This window comes from Peromyscus californicus, unplaced genomic scaffold (assembly GCF_007827085.1).
Source record: "Peromyscus californicus insignis strain IS unplaced genomic scaffold, ASM782708v3 Scaffold_4__1_contigs__length_199733344, whole genome shotgun sequence".
In the NCBI taxonomy this organism is placed as follows: domain Eukaryota; kingdom Metazoa; phylum Chordata; class Mammalia; order Rodentia; family Cricetidae; genus Peromyscus; species Peromyscus californicus.
Genome location: NW_026294562.1, coordinates 129484487 through 129511856, shown reverse-complemented (window position 1 = coordinate 129511856; position 27370 = coordinate 129484487). Strand labels below are relative to the sequence as shown.

At 39.8% G+C, this 27370-nt stretch overlaps 1 protein-coding gene across 2 annotated transcripts in view; it reads right to left on the bottom strand.

The window, feature by feature from the left end:
• The window catches only part of Mctp2 (multiple C2 and transmembrane domain containing 2), a 247018-nt gene that overhangs the window by 195995 nt on the left and 23653 nt on the right, over positions 1-27370 (bottom strand). For both annotated transcript variants that reach the window (XM_052763049.1, XM_052763048.1), the window contains exon 2: positions 766-1300. In XM_052763049.1, the coding sequence (XP_052619009.1) occupies positions 766-1230 (465 nt within the window). In that variant the 5' untranslated portion in view covers positions 1231-1300. The remainder of the gene's footprint in view (positions 1-765; positions 1301-27370) is intronic.

Below are 27370 nucleotides of genomic sequence, written 5' to 3'. Positions count from 1 at the left end.
TGGTGACTGAATATAAACTCTTCTTCCAGATCTATGAGCTTTGGCATTACAGTGGCCACGAAGCCTTCCTGAAATGCCGAAGCTTTGCTACAACTGCTAATCAATGAAAGTTTGATTGCTGATTTCTACTACCTTCTTGTTCAGAGAAGTAAGGGAAGTTCTGGAAACGAGTGTGCACGCTGGTGCACCAGTTTACACAGGCCTGATACGACAGGAGGAAAGAATACCCTTCCGGCTCCAGTGGTCAAAGAGAAACATGCACGCCATCTAAAACATTGGTCTGCATACTTTGTCTACAGGTCTGATTGAGCTGGTAATGGGTACAGAGCGGCTCTATAGCTCTCATTTATTGCCACTCCTCACCTCAGCGTGAAACATGTAACCTACTGAAGGTAAGGGGAAGAGGAGGAACAGGAGGGAGGGGAGGAAGAGGGAAAGAGGAGGAAAGGGGGAAGAACAAAAGGTTAGTTACAGTGCTCAATTTCTTTGCCAGGAGTTGAAACAAAAGAACCTTGCCCACTAGGGCTTTTAAAGCCTTAAACGGTCCTAGAAAGTTCTTTTGAGCTAGCTTTTAAATACATAGAGGTCAGCCCTAAAACAAACGGGGACACCAGCGCAATCAATAGTACCTTAATTTACATTCCCGTAAATGACATTCTCTCCATCCAGCGTAACCACAAAACAACTCCTACCCAAATTTCCCAAGGACAGTGAATTCACCCTAAAAACGCTGTTTTTAAAAGCTGGGAAGTGCCCAGGCCTCACCTCTGGCTCTTCAGGAGCATCCCCTCCAAGGGGATGTTTGTGCAGATCCAGGCCACTCTGGCTGGATGCCCGCCGCTCCTCTGCAGAAGAGGCATAGATCTCCTCAGAGTCGGTGTCCACCCCGTGGACATGGCTTGCTTCCTCCTGGCTCCAGTCCAGTTCTTCCTCAGACTGCTTCAGGGAGCTGCTGCTGCTCTTGGGGACGATGCCTGCCGTGGACAGGCTGTTGGGTACCGAGGTATAGGATGACTGGGGCCCCGAGTAAGGCCGGCCCTCGGGGGCCAAGGCCTCTGCTTCCAGGAGGTCGGGCACCGAGAGGCTGAGGCGCCGGTCCAGGTGATGCTGCACCCTTAAATCCAAGGGTTTGCTTGGGGTCTTTTTAGCTCTCTTCTTGCTCAAGTTGATTAACAATGGTCTGGTCCGCTGTTTGAATGACCCCCAGACAGATGGTTTATCCAAATCCATGACTGCATGAAGAATCAAGAATTCCACTCTTCAAATGAGTGTGCCTCTAGTGGAAAACAGTCGAAGACTCCTGCAAAACAGAGCACGAGCAGACATGAGCCCTCTTGATGTTAAAGGGCATACCCAAAGGGAATTTATGCAGAAAATTTGCTCTTGATCCCTTAATGAGAAGTGAAACATTGAGGTCATAATTACACAAACATCAGAAAAAGCATTTTTAAGAAACAGAATATTTAAAAATATTTAAGTCAGCAGAATAGAAAAGTAATGAACGGGATTATTGGATTGAACATAAGCTTCATAGAAAGACTACTTATTCTTCTCCAAAAATATCAAAGTCAAGACATTTGCTAGAACAGGTTCTGTAGTATTTCTTCACCATAAACAAGGGGGAACTGTATATATGTCTGTAAATGGAGGATCACCAAGTACTTGCTATACTTGGAAAGGTAATTGGCATTAGACATTACCGTTTGGGTGATGTTTGATGTCATTATCTAAAAAAAAAAATGTGTTATTGTGACATCAAAGATGATAAAAGAGCACCTACAGACAAGAGCATTGCTATGTTCAAATGAAACCGTATGTGCATGCCAATCTACACTACAAATGTAACATCCTGCTGTTAATGTCGGGTGTGGGGTGAGTGAGTGTGTGTGTGTGTGTGTGTGTGTGTGTGTGTGTGTGTAGTTTATGTGTGTGAACATGCGTATTGAAACCAGAGGTTGATGCCAGGTGTTTTCCTCAGCCACTCTGTGCCTTATTTTTTGAGACAGGGTTTAACACTGAACCTGGAACTCACCGATGCATCAGCCTGCTAATGAGCTCAAGGTATTCTCCTGTCTGCCTCCCCCTGTGCTGGGATTACAGATGAGTCCCACTGGTTTATGTGCTGGGGATCTGAACTCAGTTCCTCAGGCTTCTACAGTCTGCCCTCTACTGACTGAGGCCCCGCCCCACTCTCTTTATCTGTTTTGAAGGACAGATGTACTCATTTGAACTTGAATTCCATTTAACAGCTATACGGTCATTATTCACACGAGGGTAAAGAAAACACCTCTGTCCAAATGAAAGTCCTGTGCATATCCAGAAGAACTGGCAATGCTTCCATGAAGGAACCTTCCGCAAAGCGAGCTGAAGAGACCCATCCTGATGAGGTGACCTGGACAAGTGTCTCACACGCCATTGGGAGTGTGAATGAAGATGGCCGCACAGACATAAGTGTGGTCACAGTGGAAACGCCATGGTGATTTGAGATGGAGTAGGTTGGATCAATCAGAGAGCCAATATAAACCAAATCTGGATAAATGACCCTATTTCACGTGCCAAATGCTTCATAATATCCTTTTGATGTGAACAAGTGTGATCAGAGCACTGTGTCCTACACTGCATGGATGTTGCCACATTTGGCTATGAAACACAGCTGAGAGCCTGGGGGCAGGAGAAGTGCTTTCTAAAAGCATCCCTAAACGCTTTCCTGTATCCTACCATCTCATATCAAGACAAAGCATTTTAGTAGTGGAAAGAACAGTCAAAAGTCCCTATAAATCAAGGTTTACATGGCTATTAACCTGCTGAAGATTAGAATATGGATCTCTGTAGCCCATGACTATGGTCCATCACCACAGGCAAGAGATTCTCCCAGTACTTGCACTTGGTGTCTCCAGTACTACAGACTAAGTCCATGGCCTCTAGAGATGGATTCCTTGGGTTCAAATTCTACTTTGCTACATACTACCTTGCTGTTGGATCAGGGTCATGTCATCTCATTATATCCCAATTTTCTCAATTCTCCACTGGGGATGCGATTACTCAGTCAGAGGAAATGAGATCACATTCAAATCTTCTGATAAATGTATGGAGGACACTTATGATGTGACAGGTGCTATAAGGGATCCAGGGTACAAATCCCAACCTCTAGATATTCATCATAGAAATAAAAAAAAAACACAAGTGAAAGATCTGAGAAGAGTAGCATATCCAAATTCCATCGTAATTACAACCAGCTACAGTTCTTAACATTTAAAAAACGTTATTCTGATCAACCACAAAAATAGACACAGAGTAAAGAAACAGTCTCAAATAACAGGAAGTTTTGATACAATGCAAGTAAAATACACAAAATAAACCCATGCATATCTAAAGCTTAAAAGCTACCATCCACATATAAGAGAAACTATGCAATGTTTATCTTTCTGTGTTTCCTCACTCAGGCACGTGGGGCTGATGCACATATGAACTGACAGAGACTGTGACAGACTACACAAGACCTGCACAATTTAATTTACAAAGCCCCAGAACAAAAAGGGGAAGTGGGCATAAAGTTCAACCCTTACCTAAGAAGCTATTTGCATTATATGAATACTGGGAGAGGGTAAAACAGTTTTCTCAAATGAAGTGACACTTAGTACATGAACCACACTCCAAGGCAGGCCTCATGTTCAGAAGCAATTGCCAACACAAAACAGATTCCATGCTATTGTGTGTGTGTGTGTGTGTGTGTGTGTGTGTGTGTGTGTGTGTGTGTGTGTGTATGCTTTCTTCAGGTTTGGTTTGTTTATTTGTTTTGGGGGGGTTGTTTGTTTGTTTGTCTGAAGCAGTTGTTCTCAATCTGTGGGCCACAACCCACAACCACTCTTTCACAGGGGTCCCCCAAGACCACTGGAAAACACAGATGTTTACAGTATAAATTATAACAGTAGCAAAATTACAGTTATAAAGGAGTAGTAGAAAGTGTTTTATGGTTGGGGGTCACCACAACATGAGGAACTGTGTTAAAGGGTTGTAGCATTAGGAAGGCTGAGAACCACTGGTTTAGAGGAAGAGAAATAACATGAAGTGGGGTGGGTACGGAGCGGGAAGAATATGGGAGGGTCTTGGGGAGAGGAAGAATCTGATTAAAATATATACAACATATGAGAATTTTAAAGGAAGTTCATGAAAATGGAGATCAGTAACTTCTGATCAAAAACAATGACCTTGAGTCTGGGAGCAGTATAAATGCCAAGAGACACCTGGAGAAACACAACAGCAGGAAGAAGAGACAAGTAGTGCACTTGAACGTGACCTCAATGGGAGCAGAAGAAGACAAAGGGCTCAAGGAATGGAGTATAACACAATACTCGATGGCATTGAAAGGGCTGCAGGACACATTAGGGGTTTCATACCCATAATAAAAGTGGGGGAGACAGAGGTGGGCACACAGAGAAGACCTACATGTTCACATTCCCAGGCCTACAGGCTTCTCAAAGAAGCCCCTGTACCATCTGAAATGGACTCATTGAGAAGGGCGTTAAAGCAAATTTTGTTTGAAATTTCTATAATAAAACCTAAAATTTGCATGATATTTAAATAATTAAGTCCAATATATCAGATGAACCTGATTCCCAGGAATCTGCTTTGCAACAGAACTTCCTGGCAATCGCTGTTTGGGATCTAAGTCCTTAAAAGAGATTTGCACTCCCTGGTGGGGAAATCTATTTGTCTGGAGAAGAAACTATGTGAGGAATTCAGTACTCATATAAAGGGGAGGTTTGAAATCTTTCTATCTATAAAACAAAAACAAAACAAAAGAAAAGAAATGCAATAAAGTGACATCAGAGATTAAAAGCATACCCCTGAAGAATTAGTTGCATGTGGGAAAACATTTCTGTCATTCATGCAGCTGAACTGCCCTGCGACAACCAATAGATCTTTTCCTTGATGTTTGGATAGGATCAAGGGAAGCTGATGGAAGATGATATTGGGGACCATTAGAACACCATCAGGAGAAACTCATTTCCTCTGATAACCATGGATCTCTTCTCCATCACAGCAGCTGTCTCCAAACATCTCCCAGGCAGAATCCCACAGGGTGGGACTTTCCAAGGTTGACTCCTGTTAAGCTTTCCACAGATTCACCAAGTTGTGGCATGTGTCAGCAGAAGGTTGTCTCTTGATATCCAGGAGCAGTACATCATTGTGTGTGCACATCTCAAACCGATTTGTTTTCCTTGACGGGCAGGTGGGGCCTTGCTAGTCTTATATTCTTTCAACTAAAACTGTTATAAATTTGTGTGGAACTACTATCCATCTCTGAAGTAAATGGCCAGCAATGTTTTTGCTGGGTCAAGAGGCAAGCGGGTGCTAATTTCATAGGAAGTGTTTCTTGGGTGGTTGTATGAATTCTTTTCTTTTCCCACTAACAATTGTGAGGATTTCACTGGTTTCCCATCCTCTGTAGCATTTGACATTGCTAGAATTTTTATTTTAATTCTTTGTAATTATTAGAAAGGTTTTAAATTTTCATTTTCCTATTGGTGATGATATTGAAAATGGTTTGTGGCATTAATTTGCTAGCTTATATGTACTTTGGGGAACTGTCTGTTCAAGACTTTTGTCCATTTGTTTTAATATAAGATTCTTTGCTCTCCTACTCTTGGCTTATTAGAGTTCATTATATATTTTGAATATAAGAGTCCTGTTGAAGACATAACTTGCAAATATTCACCCCAATTTTGTAGCTTGTCTTTTCATGTTGTTATTAATATCCTTTGCATGTCAACGGTTCTTAATTATCAAGGGTTAGCTTTTAGAAATATTGTGACATTTTACAGATCTTACACAATGGACTTGGTTTTATATCTAAGAATCCATTGGCTAACCTCCATCACAAAAGAGATCTCTAACATTTCCTTCCAGGAGTTTTGTAGTTTTACATTTAGAGTTATGACCTATTTTAACAAAATTTCTGCAAACAAGATTAGGTTTAGGTCAAAGTTCAGTTTATATATGGATGACAATTTATTCCAACCCTATTCGTTGGGACACTATCCTCCTCTAACGAATTACTTAGCCCCTGTCTCAATGAAACATGTCCTATTTGTGAGGGGAGGCATCCTGGACTCTATGTTCTGTTCCACTGACCCACATCCCCATCACCTTCCACTACTATACTGTTCTGATGGCCATGGTAGCATCCAGTCTTAAAATCAGCTTATGTAACTCCTCTAAATTCATTCTTTTCCAGAATTGTTTAGCTGTTCTGTTAAACATATCACTATCAGACACATTAAATCCAAGCACTGTGAATTTAATACAATGACAATAAAAATACAGCAGGGTTTTTGTGTGAGTAATACACTTACTGTAAAATTCATATACAACCACAAAAAATCCAAGTATTGACGAAGAGAACAGCACACAAAACAATAGGTTACAGGAAATGGCTCTTCTCTCTAGTGAAGCCGTTACACTGCAAGGCACTTCCAAGTTTCATGTTGTGTCCAGTTTTGAAATGATCTGTATCTTCCCACTAGCCTGGTGTGATCACAGAAGTGGCATGCTTCTGAGAAGTAGAGCCTAAGGCATGTATAGTTCAGAAGAATCCCAATGTTAGTGCTCTTCCCTTTCTACCAAATTCCATCTTATCTGGAGACAGGATACTACTTTTAATAACTTTCACAAAAAAATTAAAAGCATTCTGCCCATCATTTGAAGCCCATAACCAGAACCAAATATACTGAATCACAAGCATACAAACACAAAAATCTTTGTCAAAAAGAAAAAAGAAATGTGTTTGAGCAGGTGTGATAGCACATGCCTTTAATCCCAGTGCTCAGAAGGCAGAGGCAGGTGGATCTCTGTGAGTTTGAGGCCAGCCTGCTCTACAAAGTGAGTTCCGGGACAGCCAGGGCTGCTACACAGAAAAACCCTGCCTTGAAAAACCAACCAAACAACAACAACAACAAAAATCCAATGTGTTCTTAAAGATGTACTGCTAACTGAAGTTGGGCTTCCTTTATGACTAGAAACACAATTCCTACAATATACAGTGTGTACTTCAGAAAAAGGAGTGCTAAAAGAAGAAATCCAAGAAGGACTTACATTTGAAGAAAAGCCCAGTGAGATAAACCCACCTATTTGAATATTAAATGTAATCCAACTTTCCTTATCTCAAAGGATATTTGAAGGGAACCCATATGTTTCATTTTTCTCTCAAGTCTTAAGTTCAAAGACTCTCGTTGGAAGCTCAGCAAACTCCAAGTTAAAGACACAAGCTTCCTCGCAGACAATATGACTGCCAACAGTTAATTGTTTACAAATATAGAGTAAAGTGGATTTCAAATATCTCCAATACGAAAAAAAGTGTAAGTCTGGTCATTTTATATTGCATGTGAGAGTATCACACAATACTCATTAAATGTCATAATTACTGTGCACCAACTGAAGAGAAAGATACACTAAAACTCTTTGCAAGAATATACTCACGTTTTGCAAAACAACAGCAAACGTTTAATCTCTTCACAAAACAAAATGCTTCTGCTCCCCTACCCCAAACCTCAGCTTTCATTAAATGAGCAAGAATAAGCACTGTGCCTCTCTAAGCCACTATGGCAGGACAAGATCTTCACAGGAAACAGCCTGAGCCAGGAGACTAATGGCACTCCCATCTATATTATGCTTTCAGACGTTCCTCGCAGTTGGCAGCTAAGCAATCACCCAAATGGAAACAGAAAAACTTCAACACCAGCCCTCAAAGTGTCTGACTGAGCCTGAGCCACACCAGTAGCTGAATTAGAACCACAAAGAAGGAAAGGGGAGCTCCAAGGAACAATGGCATTTTCTTTCCTATGAGTTTAACAGAGCTGATCAGTAACAAGAACTCAAAATACTTCTCATAGTTCCTCTGTAGCAGCTGGTCTCAACCTGTCAGTTGCAATCCCTTTGGAAATCGAACGACCCTTTCATGGGGGGTGGGGGTGGGGTGTCAAATAACAGATATCCTTCATATCAGATATTTACATTATGGTTCATAACATCAGCAAAATTACAGATATGAAGTAGCAATGAAAATAGTTTTATGGTTGGGGAACTGTATTAAACAACATTAGGAACTGTATTTAAGGGTCTCACCTTTAGAAAGTTTGAGAGCCACTGCTCTGTAGAATAAATTGTAGGTTTATTTTCACAACATAAATGTGAACTCATGTAGCAGAGTAACAGGCACATGGTAAGTATATTTCATTTTGATCAAGCAATCTCCAACTAGAATTCCGGCAGAATTAAAGATTTTAAAGAATTTAAGTCCTACTTAAACACAAAATTTGGGATATTTTTACCTTTACTCAATGAAAAGAGAGGTCTGTACAAGGTGCTCATGGTGTTAGGAGGCTTTCTACTTCTCAGTAGCTGATCAAAAACTATACTCACTCCATCTGAGATCCTAAGTACAAATTTCTTCAGCACTTGGAGTATATTTTTGTCAAGTATCACAGATTTTCTTCCCCACTTCATTGCTCTTATCTGTGTATCTATCAATCACACATTTATTCATTCATTCATTCATTCATTCATTCATTCATTCATTCATTCATTTTAGGTCAATATGCTTGCTTGAATCCAACATGGCAATATGCTTTAAAGTGCTTTGCCAGTACTAAGTAAATACAGAGTGAGTGGGCTTCACCACAGTTCACTCATCATCTGTCTTAATGGAGGACGGATTCAGTCTTTCCTGACTCAGCCTCCTTTGAGAAGTTTGGGAAACCTTTTGCTTAGGCATAATGCCGTTGTTTGCCATACACTTCAAATTGGTGATTTTCAGAGCCTGGACCTCTGAGCTACACGCAAAGACTCCCAGCTGTGGTCAGGTCATGTGTTCCCATGTGAACTGAGCTTTGTCATTCTCATTTTCGAGCTTTCTTTCTTTAGTTTGGGATAGGAATGAAATTTCATTTGTCACTCCTGTGGGTGATCAAATTTCAAAGCATCTTATACTGCAAATGCCGAGCCCAATTCCCAGTGTGCCTGTTATAGTCACTGTCAGGCTAAAGTTTCCATACACAGAGTCTGTACTGATTATCTCTACCCACTTTATACATACAGTAATTCTTGCTACTGGTTTAAAGTTTAGAAACAAGATAGGTAAGTTAACCACTGTCAAAGTTCGTTCAATTGGTTTTCTTTTCCTGTACTGTTCAATGTAAATATTAGCATCCCTATGTTCGGTGTCTATTCCCCAAATAAAAACAAATTAATGATTTTCTTATCTAGCTAATCACAAATGTGGTTTCTTTCTGTATGTCATTCCATAATATGTTAGAATACTTTTATGTTTATAGACAAATCAGACAGAAGGTACAGAGCATAAAGAACCTACATTCCTTTTCAGTCTGCTTTTTCCCATTCTCCTCTATCATCTTTTTTGTGTGTGTTACATATATTCATTGAACACAGCAGTGATTTTCACATAGATAATTCCCCTCAAGCATCTTGTGCAATTTAACTGTACTTACCACATTCTTCTTCCTCCTATGAGTGCCCCTCCCTTTTCTCCCTCTCTAGAGGTCACACTTTGTATTTATGCCTGTCTGTAGGTTTCAGCAAATGTTTGTTGTTTACAAACTATTATAACATTTTACAAAATTGTTTCCTTGATCTAAATGTCCTGTCTACTCCCTAGCCCTCCCTCTCCTTTACAGTCACCGATCATTTTATATTTTCTCTAGCTTTATGTTTCCAGAACGCCAAAGGTCACCAATCTCACATAACATATTCTCCGGTCCCTCCTATTTCACTGAGCAAAGCACATTTAAGGTCCCTCTCTCCATTTTTTGTAGATGCACTTAATTTTTATCATTCCGTAGTATTACATTGTTTGGAGATTAACCACAGTTCGTGGGCTGAAGGCAACCTTAGTTGTTTCTACTACTTGTAATGTGAGGAAAGCTGTTGGAAACATAGATGTGTGAATTTTTGTGTGGATGTAAGCTTGATTCCTTTGGGGAAAGGATCACAGGATCATATGCTATCTATGCAATGCACCACTGAGCAATCTTCAACGATCATCAGTTATAGTTTAAATGTTTCCATAGTAGCCAGGCTTACTCATTTTTTGCTGGCAATGCAAGATTATCACACAGGTTTACAGGCACTCATGCTGTGGTTTTATTTCACTACAGTTACTAGAAGACAGGAAACTGCCTTTATATGCAGTTTGTAATTCCAATCACCTTATTGAAATCATTTTAACATTGATAATTCACCTAGAAACTAAAACCAACTCTAGTTTCCCGGATAGACAGCTGTCTTGGTTTCTTTTCCTCTTGCTGTGAACTACCAGGAAGCACTTGAACATCTCTTGAGGTATCTCAAGGTAAGGAGATAGCCTTAGATTAGCAATCCAGAAAATAAACAAGTATTGAATTGTCAAAACAGTTTCCCTCCATCTGTTTAGATGACTGTGGGGTTTTTTTTTCTCTTTCCATATGTTAATGTTGTAAATCACACTGTTATCCCAGTGCAGAACACTTTATTTTATTCCAAGATAAATTCAAATTCTCCTTTTATTAGTATAACAATTTCAACCACTGCTAAATTCAGATTGCAAACAGTTCACTTAGAATTTCTTCATGTAACTTTACATGTAATATGGAATTCTAATCCTTTGTTGACATTTCAGGTCAAGACTCATAATTATCTCACCTTCAGCAAAGAAAACATTAATGTAAGACAAGAATTTTTGGAGTTGGTGAAAGATGGCTCTATTGAGATAAAGTGATACTCCAGGTTGTCTTCTGCACACACACACAACACACACACACACACACACACACACACACACACACACACACACACACACAAACACACACAGCACATGCTCACCCACCCACATGCATGTGTATACACATAAAACACATATGCACACATAAACATATGTGCATGCCTACCCTGACATGCATATATATATATATATATATATATATTACACACATATACGAGCATGATCACCCCATACACACACAGGTGCATGTCACCCCTCATAAATACATATAGAACACACACACACACACACACACACACACACACACACACACACACACACACACACACACTACTGGATTTCCTTAAAAGACTTGCAGAACCTAACTGTAAAATTGTGTATGCATGAATTTTGAGGGAAATGATATTTAACTATTGGCTGAGAGTTCTCTTATTGGTTTTAGGTGCCTGTTTTTATGTATCTTGTATTTCTTGATGATTAATATATTTTATCAGAAAGTATAAGTTTTTATCTAGGGTACCAAACATATCAGCATAAAACATTCATGCTATTACAGATTCAGTCTCTGCCCGTTTATGAATACACTCATGTTATTTTTCCTTTGCATGATAAGAATTGATAGAGCCCCAAGGTGTTTCTTTAAAAATTCTTATGAAATAGAAAAATACATTCCACTTGCTGTATCTTGACAAAATTTTCTTCTATTTTTATTTCCAATTTTATCAATGCCTGCTCTTATCTTTCTTCTAAGTTGATGTAGAACTAAGTACATGAACTTTAAGGGACTGAGAACTGGAGAAATGGCTCAGCAGTTAAGCATGGGTACATCCTTACAGAGAATCTGATTTCAGTTCCCAGTAACCATGTTAGGCACACAGAGAAATATACATAAGTATGTAATTAAAACTAATAAATATCCTAAAATATAAAGTGCCCAGAATAAATGAGATACACTAGAGGAAAATAAAGTAAGGCGGTTGAGTCTTCAAAGTCTCAAAATTGTCATAAATCTACAAAAAAATTGATGCTGATTTATTGGTTCATGGATGCACAATTACTTAAGGAACTGGGAAAAGAAACTTAGTGAGGAAGTAAGTATAAAGCTATAGAGAAAATAAACATGATTTTTAAAATTTCTTCAAATATATTTTGAAGCTTTCAATGTGAACTTTTTTCATATTTCTCATGATTTTGATGCTGTCTATGATGTTCTATTTCTGTTTGTTACTGACATACAGAATTGTACCATAGTTTTGCATTTTAACTTGCACTCAGTGGCTATCAGCATGCAAGCATCTCTTCCAGCAAGCTACTCAGTTACAGCTCTCAGGATCTGTATTCACACAATCTCACCGACTGTGACAAAACCACAGCTTTCTTTTTCACAGATTCATAACTTGCTTTACACATGGATTAATGCCAGTGGTGACAGGGGACTTCATTCCATTGCTGCCAATCTTGGAGAGAAAGCTTTCAAACTTAAATTACTTAATTATGAAAATTTTTTATAGGGTTTTAAATACTAAATAATCAAGAGAATAAGAAAATTTCCTCTGGTATCTAGTTTGACAAGAGTGAAAATAAAGAATAATAAGACTTTGAGAGACAGTTTAATGTCTACACAGGAAAATTTAATTATCTTTGTGTTACTAATACCTAATTATTGTAGAAGATTGATTTGGGAGGTGGGGTAGGAAATCTGTTTAGTTTCAGTCTTCTGAAATCGGATGCTTAAAAATTCTCCAGTGAGTTTAGTACATTATCCTCCAATAACCTTGATTTGACTAGCACTGAGTAGTTAGTTATGCTTCTAGTACCAGGCACGGTTTCCCTTCCATTGAGTGGATATTGAGTACAATTAGAGAGCTACTAGTTACCCCCAGGTATTTATGCCACTAATGCACCCTTAGGATGATGTGCCATGCTGTCTGTTGGTGTGGTTCATAGGTGTCACAGCTAGGCAGGACTGTTGATTGCCTCCATCCTTTGGAAGTGTGCATGGTGCCATCAGGTATCATGAAAGCTAATTCTCAGGAAGGAAGCATTTAGATCAGTTCCAGCTCAGTGATCTCTGGGCCCTGTTTCTGAAGTGCACAGTGTCTTTAGCCATAGGGACTTACCTCCACATATTGAGGCAACCAAAGGCAACAGCAATGGGCAGTATGTTTTGGGAAGCCCTAGGACAGCCCTGACCACCAACACCAAGAGGGCTTCTCAGGTACGGCATTGAGGGTTTTGTTAGTTGGTCTTTGGCTCTTGCAGAGAGCACTGCTCACCAACGTGATTGCCGGAACATGGGCTAAACAGAGACTACACCAACCAATATGCCAAAGTGAACTGGGGAAAGCCCATGGGGCCTCAACTGTACACAAAGAACTATAGGCAACTGAAAAAAAACTGGGAGCAGTAAAGGTTGTCATCCTCAGGGATGAGCACAGCAACTGATTGTTCAGTGCCAAATGGCCAGCTCTGAAAATATACATGCAAGTAACATTATATGGACTGAGCAGGTTATATTTAGGAGTGTGTGTGTGTGTGTGTGTGTGTGTGTGTGTGTGTGTGTGTGTGTAAATAAACATATATATATAGATATATATAGATATATGCATATATATCCATGTAGTAACAATAAAAGGAGAGGCCATGAATTTAGAGAGTAGAGTAGTGGATAGGAAGGTTTGGAGGAAGGAGAAGGAGGGGAGGAAAATGTTGTGATTATATATTATACTATATAATCTCAAAAATTCAAAAACTACAAAGAAAAATGCACAGAAATACATATGCATAACATAAACACACACAAGACATTATAAATATGAAAAAAATCTCCAGTTAGAATGTACTCTTGGCATAAATGTTATCCAGAATTAAATAATAATACAATTTAATAAGCAATTTATAAATTGCAATTGTTATAATGTTAAATGCTAACATGAAATATAAATACATACAAACATATACATTTATTGTAATGTATATTTTAATAGAAATAATAAAAATACTAAAAATTCTCCAGTTGTTATGTTCTATGTCTGCCAATTATTTGGAGGTGGTTGACTATATTGCTCATATCTGTGTTCTTATTAGTCATTTTCTTCTCTCAGCAATATTTTAATGAAGTTGAATTGACAGCACTCAGTTGAGGGACTAAAGAGGAAGATGTTGAGGTTGAACCCAAATAATTCCCAAAGAATTAAAGCCACTCACTGAAAAGTCTAGATTTTACAAAAATATCATAGATTTAGTCCTGGTTTCTTTTTGTTTTGTCTATCCCATGGAAGAAGCCAAGTTGGCAGCTGGAAACATGATTGTAGAACCAAGAAATGGGTCATGTCTAGAAATTAATGTTGGAGAGATTAGCATTCAGACTTTTATTGGAGAAGACTACAGATGAAAATACATAAGAAAAGATGGCTTGAGCCTGAAGGAACTCTAGCACTTAATGGCCAGTTGTGGCAGAATAAACTCAAAAAGGAAACTACAAAGACTTAGACAGAAAAGAAAAAAAAATGTGGTATCACCTATGACAACCAGAACTTAAAACGGAGGCGTCAAAGGAAGGATGTTTTATAGAGGAAGTGGTCAGCAGCATAAAGTATTGCGCACAGACCAAGGAACAATAATCTTGAAAGTATCCATTTGACAAAATGAAAAGAATAAGTAGTCATGGTATGAATTGTCTTGGTGATATGATTCAGAAAACAATCTGAGTGGAGTAAGGTGAGAAGAGTTTGGAAATGGTGGGAAGAGAGGCAATAATTTTATGACACTCAAAAACTGGGCTGAAGAGGAAGAGAAATACAGGTCCCTTGGGGAGGCATGATGATGATTAGAGGTAGATAGAAAAACTATTCGGTCAGCTATCCCTCATTGACTCAATGGACTCCCCATTCCAACATAAACACGTGCCAGCTTTCTTGACTCCCTTATTTAAAGTTAGTCTCAGCTGTCCAGCCATTAGGTTGAGCTTTATTTTAACCAAGCACTATCCAACAATCAACTTAATGGTATTTACCAAGTGTAAGAGAAGCAATTCACTTCTTCATGCTATTGCATTTACTTGCTTCATTGGCCTCATGTAAACCACACAGACACACCACTTAGTACTACATTACGAAGTAATCGGCCAACTTCAGAAACCCGAGTCCAATATACTGTTCTTTCTAAAGGCTACCCTTATACGATGGTCAATCTTAATTATTAACGTGGCTAGATTTTGAATCACCTAGAAGACAGACTTACAGCATGTGCAAGAGAATGTTTCTTAAGAATTAGCAGAGAGGGGAAGACACACCCTGAATGTGGGTAGCAACCTCCCTTAATGGGTGTCCTAGCTGTAAAAAACAAGTCATCTGAGTGCCTATATTCATGTCTTTCTGCTTCAAGACTATGGCTATGATATGACTATACACTCAGAGTTCTGTCACCACAGGTAAAGCTACTTTTGCCACAATAGCTTCTCCATAGTGCTGGATGATGCTCCCAAACTGTGCACCAAAGTAGATTCGTCCTGCCTTAGGTGGTCATGTCAATAAAAACAGCACCTGACACCATACCTGGGAATTGGCTTCATGAAAAGCACATGCTGAAGGTGTTGGTAGGGTTTCCTGCTATAGGAATAGTATGTGAAGACAATAACCATTTTTATAAAACTTATTCTACCTGGAGTTTTAACTATTTTAGAATATTAAGTGTGAGTCAATGTATTTACCTGGAAATAAATTACTTAAGACAAGCCAAGTGTTGGGCATATGTTTCTAAGCCATTTCTAATGTGAAGTATGGTTGTATGTATTTTTAAATCATCAAATTATTGTAGTTTTTAGTAGAAACAAAATAGTTCAGGAATGTGATTGCATTTATTAAAAGTTGGGAAATTCAAACTTAAAAAGATCTGTTTGTCTTTCTCTTGCCTCCCAATCAAACAAGTAGTTTCTTCATAACCAGTCTTGGCAAAGTAAATCCTCATCTACATCTCTCTGAACAGAAGCATCAGACACATATCCTAAGAGTAACCATTCCTTCCTCCCGGCAGGCAGAGGAACCCCGATAATTCTAATATGACATAGGTAATTCTATTCATTTCATCCAGAGACTTACAGTCAGTTTCAAACCACATCCACACAGGCAATCACATCATTATGCCAGCAGGGTGATGACAGCAGCAGGTTTTCTTATTTAAAATGGATGAGAGAATTGCAGAGGTTGATGAGCAGAAAATCCAGTTTTCTGTATGTTGTTATAACTTAAAATATTTGGCTAATTTGGTTAGATGGACAGGCACGGATAAATTGTTAGTTTTATCATAATTCATAAAAAAATATTTAACTAGAAGAAAGGTAACCTTTTATAAACACATTCTCTCACACACATATACATCCCCAAATGTACACCACCAAGTGTACATTCAATCATAATCTGCTCCATCCTGCTACTGGATGATCTATTCACTCAATTAACATTGTTGGTATCTAAGTAACCAGGGGATATTCCAGCCTTTAGGGATATGTTAGGGAACAAAACAGACTTCTTTATTTCATAGAATGTATATCCTACTTAGAAGCAACAGACAATAAGTTAATGCATATTTAATATGTCAAGTGAAGGGAAGTAAAAAAGCAAGAGTGAAGGATGTAGGATGTCTGTGTGTGATGAGCCAGGTTGCCAAACTGCCATTTCTGGTCCACACACTGGGGAGGCATCCATTGTATAAAGTACCAGAGCAGAAACCAGAAATACGTGAAGGAGAGAGAGAGGGAGGGAGGGAGAGAGAGAGAAAGATCTGAACAGGAGCCTTCCATACACAGAAAACTCCAAGCAGAAGGCCAGGGGTCGGGGCGGGGGGGAGATGTGGAGAGACTCCAAGCAGTCAAGGGTGGTCAGAGCCAACAGTCAGACAGGGGAACCAGCAAGAGAGGTGCTGCAAGACGGACAGGAAAAAGGACATACGGCAGGTCATTGGGAGCCACGTTTATGACCTTGACTATTATACAGAGTGGGCTCGGAAGCCAATGGAGCATTAAAAATTATACCCAGGATTCTTTACTAGTCCCTGCTGTAAATCTGCCCCCGTATCCATTGTTCTACATGCACTAACAATTCTTCCAAATCATCACATACAATAGATACTTTTATGCCAGCTTTACAGATAAGGAAACTTTGATTTGCTCAGGTTCACAGCTGCAGAAATTGACCCTGGGCCTATATATAGTGGGTATTGTTGGCACTGGGGGTGGTGTAGGCTTCATTGTATGGGGCTGTTCCACACAATGAAATTACCAGCAGTCCTCATCTGTGTGGAGCTGTCCTGTATGTTGAAATTATCATCAGTCCTCATGTCCTTGACATTAACAACGTCCCTGCCATGCATAATGACAATCAAATACAGCAGCCATAACTTTAAACGTCTACAATGAGATCACTGCATCCACCAGCTGGAGCCACCGGGACTCTCCCCACCCAAACCGTCACTTTGCTCTGCCTCTGTCACTTTATTCTGCCAGCAAGAGAGAAGGAGGGAGGCAGGAGCCATTAGGAAGATGTGTGGATGACCAAGCCACCTTAAAGATGGCCTGTTTTCACCATTTGTGTAGACTTTTACATTAGCCATTCCCTTACCTCAAACTTCAGTACGACAATGTTATTTTCAAATTAGTATCAGAACACAATTGCCCACCCTAGAGAGCAGCAGAGTAAATGCTAGAACAGTGTTTCTCACCCTGGGGATTGTGACCCCTTTGAGGCTCATGTAGCATGAATCTTAGAGAGTCTTATTAATAAAATCAAACCTGAGGCCACTTATTGGGGTGAACACTGGAAGATCAGAGAGACAGAACAAGCCACAGCTAACCTCACCTGGCCAACTTCTCAGCTGATCTTCTTTCCTCAGACTGGAAGCCTCTGTGTCCTCATATCCGAATGGCTCTCAGCTGAAGTGTGCTGCTCAAAACCTAAACGCTTAACCAGCCAAATGCTTAACCAACCAAATGCTTCTAGTTTCTGGTCCTCACACCTTACATATCTTTCTGCCTTCTACCATCACTCCCTGGGATTAAAGGCTCGCTTTCTGGGATTAAAGGCGTGAGCCACCATGCTTGGCTGTATCCTTGAACAGATGGATTTCTGCCTCTGGAATGCTAGGATTAAAGGTGTGTGCTACCACTGCCTATCCTCTATGTTTAATATTGTGGCTGTTCTGTCTCTGATCCCAGATAAGTTTATTAGGGTGCACAATATTTTGGGGAACACAATACCACCACAGGCTCACATATCAGATATCCTGCAAATCAGGTATTTATATTATGATTCATAACAGGAGCAAAATTACAGTTATGAAGTAGCAATGAAATAATTTTATGGTGGGGGGAGGTCACCACAAAATGAGGAACTGTATTAAAAGGTCACTCTATTAGGAAAGTTGATAACTACTATGCTAGAAGGACATTTGATTCCTGAGAGTCCTTGCAGGATTAAGCACCTACTGTTGAATTGGAAATGTAACAAATGGGCCAGGGAAAAATATTCAAAGTCAAGAAGATTTTATTCAGAACCTTAGGTATAGTAAAATGTGCTTGGAGTGGGAAAAGTAGAACAGAATATTAGCGAAGTCTGCAGCCAAAACTAATCACGCATGTCTGAATCTAATAAACCCTACTGAAGCTGCCATGCTCCTGGGACAAAGCTTATACAAAACACTGAACATGAATTATGAGCCCTCTGCTTCGTATATTTTATGACCATCACCAAAAATGTGATTCAAGATATATAAAGCTGTAAGTACATACCTATACTGGTCTATGCACAACATCGGTTGAATGCACAATTGAACTTGAAGAGAACTAAAAAGCAGAACTTAAAGTCACGTTCATATTTAATAAGACAATTATTAAATAGGAGTGATTGCAGACAGCCAAGTTACTAGGGCAAGTCTATGGTGCTGTTTGTCTATATCATTAGTTTTTTTTTTCTTAGAACCAGATTTAAAGAGAGCTTGAAAACTGGCAGGATTTGAAACCAGCATGGCAGGGTACTGTTGTGAGATATTTGATTATACTGTGTAAAGATGTGTCACTGTGGTTGGTTTAATAAAATGCTAAAGGGCCAAGAGCTAGGCAGGAGGTGTAGGTGGGACTTCTGGGCAGAGAGAGCGCTGGGAAGAAGAGAAGGGGAGCTGACAACCAGTTGCAGGGGGAGCAAGACATGCGCGAGGAGAGGTAAAAGCCACGAGCCATGTGGCAACGCAGAGAGGAATAGAAATGGGTTAATTGAAATTCTAAGAGCTAATGAGACAAGCCTGAGTCATAGGCTGAGTTTTCATGATTAATAGTAAGTCTGCGTGTTGTATTTTGTGAGCTGGCGGCCCAAAGAAAAACCTGTCTACAGGGTCCACTCTCATCAACAGGGGATGTTTCATGGATGCTTTGGAAAAAGTACTGGATATTATAGGAAGAAGAGACACTGAAGCTGTCAGAGTAATGAGAGATCCTTATATTAATAGTCTAAATATTGCTAATATTTCATCAATTCATCCTTGATTCACAACTGACAATCAAGAAAACATACTTCTCTAAAAAAAGAAAAAAAGTAAGGAAAATCTCATCTGGCTATACTAACTCTAACTGTAATATCCATACTTGATGAACTAAGGCAGGGGGATTGTGGACTTGGGACCAACCTGAACTTCATAATAGGACCCTGTCTAAAGAGAAAAGAATGATTACCTAATATTGTATATAACAGACAAAAAAAAATGAAACTCACACCTTTAATCAAATGTAATTCTCTAAGGCTGACTTCTGCTCGCTGTCCCCTCAGAACTCAGCGAGTATCTGCTGGTGGCTTTCATCAGAGTAGTGCAAGTCCTGTGTGCATAAAAGTTATAATCCGCCGGGCGGTGGTGGTGCACGCCTTTAATCCCAGCACTCGGGAGGCAGAGCCAGGTGGATCTCTGTGAGTTCGAGGCCAGCCTGGGCTACCAAGCGAGTTCCAGGAAAGGCGCAAAGCTACACAGAGAAACCCTGTCTGGAAAAACCAAAATGAAAACGAAAACAACAAAAAAGTTATAGTCCAACAGTAAGAAGCGAAATGGGGTTTAATGTACATCACACACAGGCAGCAGTCCAGACAATTTCCATGAGGCAGTAAACACAACAGGAGTCAGTCATAGGAGGAAGAAATAGTCTCAGAAAAACAAAATGACATCAGAATATGTGTACACACACACACACACACACACACCACTATATTCAAAACTAAACTAGTTTCTGGAATGGCTAAAAACAAACGAGCAAAGCCAAAACAAAACCAGCAATACACAGTGCTGCTGAGGCTGTCTAGATGCCTAGCAAACTAGAATACTCATGCACTGTAAACAGGAACGAAGTCTAACACCGACACATCGGAAAACCCCAACAGTTTCTTGAGCAATTAAATATCTACCTGTCATGTGACCCAACAGCCAAACTTACCACTACTTATTCAGGGGAGATGGGAAGAGATGTCCACATAGATTTTTTTGGATAATTAGTTAAACTTCAAACTTCAAAGGTATGTGTGTGGTAAGCTTACTGCATAAGAGTTTTATAATAAACCTGAGTTTTAAATCAACAAGACCTCAAACAGGTACGAAAGACTTCTTCAAACAAACTGAAATGCTGCAATTCACCAAACAATGCAATAGACGAAAATCCTGTTGAAAAGCCACCCTTCCGGATCTTCCACGTCCCTCCAAAGCCGTAAAGAGCTCCTTTTGCACAGCATTTCCACATAACTCCATTGTTGGATGAAGACTGAATTCATATATTTCATTTTCTGACTAAACCCTTCTAAAGAGGAAGACACATAAAGTTTTTCTGACTCACAGATTAAATGCCAGGAAACTGGCCACTCACCAAAACATACTCTGTAAGTTCTTTGCCAAAAGGCTGGCCTCTGACCATCACAGCCTCTGGGTGTGCCTGCTCTGCACAGCAGCAAACAAAGGTCTGTTCCAGATACTGGCAGCCACTCAACTTGCCATCTACTAAACACATCCATCTTCTGACTGCTCCTCTCCATCCCCACATCCCAGCTTGAAAAGTTTTCAGATAGGTTGACAACTCTCAACTGTCTTTTCTCCACCAGCCTCCTTCTCAGAGATGCATTAACACCGCACCCATCAGTGCATCAGCGCATGTTTATTTTCATTTTAACATCGAGGAGCGCTTACTGTTGTTAAACTTTCATATGAAAGCTGATTCATTCACTTGGCAACATTCGGCCAGACTAGAGTTGTATCAAGTCCTTGGTCACTGTGCTTAAAACAAAACAGTAAACACTGGATGGGGAAAGTATGCATCAGAGGGGACAAGACAGACAAGAAATATTAACAAAAAAAATTGAAAACCAAAAATATTTCCTGTAATTCATATAGTGAGTGGTACAAATGAAGAAAGGAACTGCCAGGAAAGGAAAAAGAATGGGGTCCTCTTATCAAACCCAGGTGTCAGGGAGTCACAAGTGCATGTCTGGAGGAAGATGGGGAGTTCTGCCACACCAGACATTATCACAGGGCCCACAAGTTCATGATCATCCTGGTGGTGGTGGTGCATGTGTGTGTACATGCACATCCTACCACTCCAGCTACTGATCTTTTAAGATGTTGACTTTTTTACTGGGAAAGATTCTCACAACAAAATCAGACTGAAGATAATACAATGAAGCACAGAGCACCAACCAAGGGGAAAATTATGCTCATAATGTGAGCTTGTCCTGGTCAGATGATTACGTTATTAAAAACGTTGATCACGGAATGTGTTATCATATTGGGGTTTTTTTGTTTGTTTGTTTTTTTTTTTACAAGGTAAGGGATGAGTAATGAGAGGAGAAGGTACATTACATTTTATAACATCTTCAGATTTGATGTTGGAAAGGGCCTACCCTTTCTACAGCCTACTGAGTACACATTCGTTGTGCCTTTCATTTAAATGATCCTCAAGCACAAGTCTGATGCACCATCTGGTATTCTTAAGAGGGGGAAGGCTGTAATATGCCTTATAGAAAAAAAAGTATACGTGTACTGGAGAACTTTCATTCAAATATGATTTGAATGCTTTGGCCACAAGTTCAAGGCTAATGAGTCTCATATATATGATATACATGGCACATGTTCACATAGTAAGGCGTTTTTTAACAGTACTACACAGAAAACAAGTTCATGCACTAGGAAGCAAATATGTCATAACTTGACTTAAATAAGTTGTGACCTGAGTTTTGTAAGAACCTAACTCAGACCTAACTATCTGCAAGAATATGACTATAGGACAGATAGTTTGGTGGCTCAAAGCAATTACCTCTGTTGGCACTATATACACACATGATACACACACATATATGTAGGCAAAACATTTATACATATATAAATAAAACTAAGACAAAATTCTAAGAGCCTAACTATTGAGTTCCCCTGGAAGCAATGGTTCAGTTGATTAGTGTTCACTAACTCACTGCTTCTGTTGGCTCTGTGGAATACAATGACTGTGACCATAGAGACCAAATGCAACTCAATGTATTCTGTCTTCGACAGACACTTTGAATAGTCAGGATTCAGCCAATAGTCACACACACAGATCCTTTAATAAACTACGTGGTTTGTAAACATACATGATTAAACCATGACTCTATTATAAGAATCCATTTTTTTTTGTTCACAGGAAATTACATACACAAGTCTACACACCATTTTGCAAGCAAAGTAACAGAACATAGACATGTTCAAATGCCTTGAGAAGTAGTATTCCAAATGCATATGTAATTACAGACGTCATCACTGCAGCTTCTACTCACTCGCTATTGGGTTTGTGTTCACATGTGAAGTTAAAAAAATTAGGAGTGAGCTAACAAGCTACTGATCTTGATGAATGAAGCCAGGCCAATCTGTGTCCGACAACATCCCAGTCATATCTCAAAAGAAATGCACACATTATAAACTGGTAAGTAAAGAGAAGAGTCTGGGAAACACATGCACAAATTAAAGCTGCAATCTTCAAACAATTATTTTCCAATGAAGTTCACTTGGCAAACAGCACATTAAAGACCACCATAAAAGAGCATATTTCATGATAATTGCACAAGAAGACTTTATTATAAACTTTCACTTATTGGTACTTAATAATACTAAAGTATTTGTGTGACTTCAACTAAAAGCCTTTTAAGTATAATTTATTTTTAATCTCCCAAAGTCAATTAAATTATCTCAAATAAGAGGAGACATTGATTACATGGCTGAAATTAAATGTGTGAGGACAATAAAGGGGAAGGAAATAAAATGCTTAATTTTCAAAGTTCTTAAATTTGTGTCTAATTAGATTGACTTATATGTGACATGACAATGCTTTTCCAAAGTCCCAGGTAAATATGGCTTCCTAATCAAATATATCACTCAGACTTGCCCCTGCTTTGGCAAATACCAGTGAGAAGAGGTTCAGAGGAAGGTTTATTTTGGCTCATCATTTTGGATGTTTCAGTCTGCATTTGGTTATATCTCTTTGCTTGGGGCCTTGGTAAGGTAGGGCAACATGTGAGTGGTGGGAGAATGTTGTGGAGGAGACTGCTCACCTCATGGAGGCCATGAAGCCAAGAGAGGAGAGGTCAGGGAAAAAGTGTGTTTTTCCAGGGCCCCTTCTAAGGACCTGCTTTCTATAAGAAGGCCTCTTATTTTTCTCATTTTCTACCACCTGGCAACATTGCTGTCATATTACACAGACATGAAGGAATTGAGCCTCCGATGAGGTCCAAGTCCTTATGATCCAGTCACCTGATGACTAGATCCACCAGTTGGGGGACCAAGCTTCAACCTATGAGTCTTTGGTGAGATGTTGCCTATCTAAACCTTAAGGCCATTCAACTTCACAGACTTAAAATAGGTTTAGGTAAGATCTTCTGTTCATGTTAAAGGACAACATGAATTCGCAAATCCATTCACAACAGATGTAAGTACCAGTCAATCAGGGATTTATTTGATAGCCCATTTCTCTTATTAGCATGACCTAACCAATAGAATTTGTGACAGAATTTAATGCAGTCTCTTTGTAATACAGAAGCTTCAACTTTATAAGCCTGGACTTCAAGTTCAGATCTTGGCAGGAGTAGCTTGTGGTGTTGGGATACTGGGCCTGCCGTGTTCCTGGCATGTACACGCTTGTATCTTACATACTCTGGATCTCAACTACACCCGGAAAGGCCCCTGTACTGAAGGTATTACATCCAGCCCATGGAGTTATCTGAAAGTGGTAGAAAGGGAGGGGAAAACTTGGGAGAGGAAATTCTGTATTAAAGGAATGCCCTTGACTGGGATATTGGAACCCAAGCCCCTTCCTCTTTTTGTGTCCCAGCTACTGTGTGGTAAACAGGCCCCTTGAGGCCTATTTGTAGACCTCTGTGTCATACAATTCAACCATAGGCCCCAAAGCAACCACATCAACCATCAGCTGAAGACTCTGAGATTGTGACCAAAACAACCCTTGCTCTTTCATTAATTGTCTTGTGTATTTTGACCGAGTAAAGAGACACTAACATACATCACAAAGACAACTTATATAATCTTCATCAAACTCCTGTAGGCATTTTGAGTAAATTAGAAAACCCCAGTTTGCTAATTAAAGAACTAATAAATGAATAGCATTCTCTTGCCACAGCTATTTTGGGGTGGCAGAGTTGTTTTTTAAAATACGCAGCTGTCACCTGTGTACACATGGGCAGCATTGCTTGGACTTGGGGAATTATACCAAAAGACAAGAAGTTATGGTATATATTCAGGAAAACATTTGAGAAGTGAAATGTGGGCTGGAATTCCTATTTCATTGTATGTACATGTGAAATTCTTCAGAATAATGAAGAATTTTAAAACATGTAGAGCTGGCTAACATAGGGCCCATATAGTAGATAGAATCAGATTCACCCAGTCCTCTATGGATGAGCATGGCAAAAGGTGAGAACACTTAATGCAGTGCTTGTAAGGCTAAATGGTAGCATTTGGAACACTGACTTGTTTGTGTGTGGGTGATACCTGTATTCCTGGCCATTGGACCTGTGGCAGGAGGTGAAAGAGAAAACAGAGAGAAAGCTGGTTCAGAACTGGAGATCCCGGCAACCTATCAGTGACCCATGAACCTTACGATAAGGAAATGGTATGCGATCTAAAGAGCAAGGAGTCTGTGGGCTAAGTGACCGTAGGTGACTGAAGCCTGGAGAAAGGATGGCAGACATTGTAGAGACCTCCGCAGTTGAATGGCCATACTGAAAGGAGCCCTGGTAGATCTCCATTACCAAAGAACTTTTGCATTTCCCTATCTTTAGAGAGCTGCAGACATTACAGTACTTAGAATCCCCAGGAAGGTTCTAGGGGTTCAGGCACACATGACGCAAAAGAAGGTGGGCCTTCAGAAGGAGAACACTGAACAGAGTCATTACCTCAATCCTGAGATACAGCAAGTGACCCACCCCACAGTAAGCAATCAAACTTGAAGAATGGGCTTCTAGAAAAATTGAGAATAGGGATGCCAGTGGTCAACATATCCTTTGCTAATAGTTAACAGAATTTGGAAACAACCATTTCTCTACAGGAGAAGGGCATGGGGCAGGGCTTAGGCTAGAGCTCTCTGCCATGTCTGTCCATCATAATCAAGGTGCAAGTGATGGATGTGAACAGGCTCTTGTTTTGTAGCCATAGAGACCTAAGCACGCTATGTCAGTCAGCTTTCCATCGCTCTAACAAAGAACTCAAGTTGACGAACTTAAAAAGAGTTTTCAGGCTCACGATTTAGGAAGTTTAGTCCGTGGTCATTCGATCCTGCTGCTTTTGGGTCTATGGGAATACAGTGCGTTATCATAGGAATATAGGAAAGAGAAATCCTGTTTACATGAATACAACCTAGAACCAAAGACAGGGCACCAGGGCCTGAATAGACTCTTCAAAAGGATCATGACCCAACCCCTCCCACCTCATAACTTATACCACCTCCCAATACACCATGTAGTGGGAACCAAACCTTCAACATATGTGTCTCTAGGGGAACATTCAGGACCTAAACTACATCACAAGTTTTTATGAGTAATTTTGTCTCAGAAAAGCAGAATCCTTTATAAAAGGTCACAGAGCATGAGTCTCAACAAAATCACAAGTTCCAAACAGAATGGTACACAGATCAAACCTTCCCTTCTATGAAAATCTTCAGCCAACTTTATAGAAGTCAGAATTTAAAGCTTAACAAGGAGAGTATGCATTCCACCAGCCATATCAAAATTCAAGCCACTTAGAATGTATAGCTAGCTCCCAAATGGCTAGCTAGGGGGTCAGATTGCAGTTTGGATGCCAATGAGAAACAAAAGCACTTTCCATTTTCAGAAGTTTTTGAGTTTCTGGATAAGTGGTTTAGAAACCAGCAGACACAGCTGCAGTCACAAGCCAGCGGCAGAAACAGATGCAGAAGACCAGCTTCCGTTCCCTGACCACCACCTGGCAGCAGGCACCAGGCCACACCCTGTGTTCTCTCGAAGCCGGAGGAGACAGAGTTCCAAGAGTTTCCTTCAGGATCCTCTTCCCAGCCTCCATTTGCAGGGTGTGGGCACCTTTCAGTAGACCTGAAAACCTGTCCTGGACTAGGAGCTGTAAGGGGCTTCCCCCAGAACAGCACAGGTATGCCTGGAGTGCAGCTCCATGGTAGGAGAAGAAAATACTGGACCTTCCATTCAGAATGACTTCCTGTGTCCCCTTATTGTCCCTTTTGTGTTTGTTTAATAATACATCATCACGCCGTAGAGCATGCACACAGGCATAAGTAAATATGAAAACTCACATACGCTATGTCCGCTGTTAAGGTTATATGATCAAGAAAATCTGGAGCGTTTGAGAGCAGGTGAAGAGTTAAATCCTTTAGTCTGCTATAAAACAAACTTTAAAAAACAACAGCAGCAGCAACACCGAGAAAGAATTTGGTTTCCCCTGTAGGCAAAGACTATTTTAGGATCAGTGTCTCTCCTTTCAGAAAATTAGATCAGGCAGAGGGCATTTTGCCAACCAGCCAGGATGAGCAGAAATAGAGAAAATATGCAATAAAAAAAAAAAAAGCATGCAGGTGTGATTTAAATAAGGGTTTCAGGCAAGACTGCAGGCACCTCTACAAAAGGGTGTTTCCCTTGGGGACATTAATTTCAATAAGTGAGCTCATTTGTTTAAATGCACTCACTGATATTTGCAAACAACCTTGTAGGTTGCTTCCTTTTGCTTCCTCTATCCCATTTGTATAATTTGTATTTCCAAAAGTAGATACAGATGCCTTTTATGGCCTCAGGTGATAGGTGAGTGGAAGGGATAATCAAACCAAAAAAAAAAAAACGGGCAACTCAGCTGAGACACGAGACAGTCATCATTTTCAGACTCACACCATTAAATAAATGCATTCTCCATCATGTGTGCATAAAGACATCTGGTTAACTTTCTTCAGCCTTAATGCTGTAAACAATGATTAGGATGCTCCTAACCTTTGAAGGTAATGAAAGGTCAATATAAGGAAACGAAAACAAATATTCTTAAAAAGTGGAATTTCTACAAATACAGAAC